The sequence below is a fragment of the Panthera pardus genome, unplaced genomic scaffold, assembly GCF_024362965.1.
Source record: "Panthera pardus isolate Hobbes unplaced genomic scaffold, ASM2436296v1 HiC_scaffold_12, whole genome shotgun sequence".
In the NCBI taxonomy this organism is placed as follows: domain Eukaryota; kingdom Metazoa; phylum Chordata; class Mammalia; order Carnivora; family Felidae; genus Panthera; species Panthera pardus.
In genome coordinates this window covers 14,283,528-14,285,771 of record NW_026526677.1, presented here as the reverse complement: position 1 = coordinate 14,285,771, position 2,244 = coordinate 14,283,528, and the positions used below count along the sequence as shown (strand labels likewise).

Sequence of the window (2,244 nt, the reverse complement as noted above, 5' to 3'; positions counted from 1 at the left end):
ATCATATAATTGATTCCAGTAGGTAATTTGCAAAATGTATGATTTGGGGCCCAACGGTAGACTGGAGTAGAAGGTAGTATATTCCAGGAAGAATCTCTTCCAAAATCATTCTGCCATCTTTGACCCTCTCATAATTGGAGTCTAGGTCAACTCTGGGTACTAAGTCTTTAAGCTTGAATTCTTTTCTGACTTTTGTTTCTGCTTTTTGGCAGGTAAAGTAAAAGGCCTGAGTTGATAAAAATGACTGGGAACAATTTCACTGAGATCACTCTCTTCATCCTCTCTGGATTTGCAAATCACCCGGAACTACAAGTCAGTCTTTTTTTAATGTTCCTCTTTATTTATCTGTTCACTGTTCTGGGGAACCTTGGGCTGATCATGTTAATCAGAATTGACTCTCGTCTTCACACACCTATGTACTTTTTTCTTAGCAACTTAGCATTTATTGACATATTTTATTCTTCCACTGTAACACCCAAGGCGCTGGTAAATTTCCAATCCAAACAGAAAACCATCTCTTTCGTTGCCTGCTTTGTTCAAATGTACTTTTTTGTGGGTTTGGTGTGTAGTGAGTGTTTTCTTTTGGGATCAATGGCCTATGACCGCTATGTAGCAATCTGCAATCCCTTATTGTACTCAGTGGTTATGTCCCGGAAAGTGTGCAACGGGCTGGGAGTCATGCCATACGCAATAGGCTTCACGAATTCTCTGATATCCGTCTGTGTGATAAGCAGCTTGGCATTCTGTGACTCCAGCATCAATCATTTCTTCTGTGATACCACAGCTCTTTTGGCCCTGTCCTGTGCAGATGCGTTCAGCACAGAAATGGTGATCTTTGTCTTAGCTGGGACCACCCTTCTTAGCTCTCTGCTCATCATCACAGTCACTTACATTGCCATCATCTCGGCCATCCTCAAGATCCAGTCTGCAGCAGGCAGACAGAAGGCCTTTTCCACCTGTGCTTCCCACCTCATGGGCGTCACTATCTTCTATGGGTCCCTGATTTTCACGTATTTGCAGCCTGATAACACATCATCCCTGACCCAGGCACAGGTGGCGTCCGTATTCTATACCATCGTCATTCCGATGCTGAATCCACTGATCTATAGTCTGAGGAACAGAGATGTGAAAAATGCTCTCCTGAGAGTCATGCACAGAAAACTTTTTTCATGACAAATCTGTGCATGTTACAATTAAAACTCACCTGGGTGGTTTCAGGCATTCAATTACCGCAACAATCAGGAAAATCGGAAAATGAACCCAAAGGCTTACGCAAACTAAATCATAACTTAAGAGTTTTGAAATTTGGGAGGTGAAATATTATTTTACTTGTTTATGCAGAGTACTGAATCAGCGCACGAGGAGTTCGTTTCAGCATATAGATTATTTATACTGTCTACACAGTGAGTTGCAAATACAATGTCAACGGACACTGGGTAATATAGGCAATCTCTTGATCATGTGAATTCATTTGGCCACATAGTTAAACGTGAGCTTTGATGGCATAGAAAAGTGATGTCTATGTGGCGGAGTATGGTCTTAAACTCAAACACAGCAGAGTTTTATTTCGAAAAAACCATAATGTGCCTCCCAAACTTCAAACACTTGGTAAACATTTAAATGCCTGTGTGTGTCGATAAATAAAGCAGCAGCTGTAGCACAATTCCTGAGTCATTTGGAAGTATATTACAACTATGCTTGTTTTTCCAAATCAGGCAGACATGCTCGGTGAAGTCTATGGTATTAAAAGGAGAAACTGGGCTTTTGTTTTGTTTTTCCTTGAAAAGGGACTCCGTTCAATGGACTCCCTCAGGCACTGTTACAAATGACTACTGGAAAGAACATGTCCTTCAGTACTGCCTTTGCTGTGCATAAGTCACCGAGCAGTAGTCAAAGTTGCTGGCAACCACTTTTAAAAAATACGTTGAAGGATGCCTGGGTTGCTCAATCCGTTGAGCGTCCAATGTCAGCTCAGATCATGATCTCAAGGTTCATGAGTTCGAGCCCTGCATTGGGCTCACTGCTGTCAGTGTGGAGACCACCTCAGATCCTCTGTCTCCCTGCCCCCCCACCCCGCTCTCTCTCTGTTCCCCTCATCCACTCATGCTCTCTCTCTCTCAAAAATAAATAAACACTAAAAAATTAAAATATACATTGAGGGATGTCTTGGTGGCTTAGTCGGTTAAGCATCTGACTTCAGTTCAAAGTCGTGATCTCAGGGTTCCTGGGTCCCAGGCCCACATT

At 42.5% G+C, this 2,244-nt stretch overlaps 1 protein-coding gene across 1 annotated transcript; it reads left to right on the top strand.

Moving 5' to 3' along the window:
* The first annotated feature begins 240 nt into the window (after nucleotides 1-240).
* On the top strand, nucleotides 241-1,173 carry LOC109245212 (olfactory receptor 8I2). The gene has a single exon (XM_019412527.2). It carries the CDS (start codon nucleotides 241-243, stop codon nucleotides 1,171-1,173), a length of 933 nt encoding a protein of 310 aa, XP_019268072.1.
* Nucleotides 1,174-2,244: the final 1,071 nt, after the last annotated feature.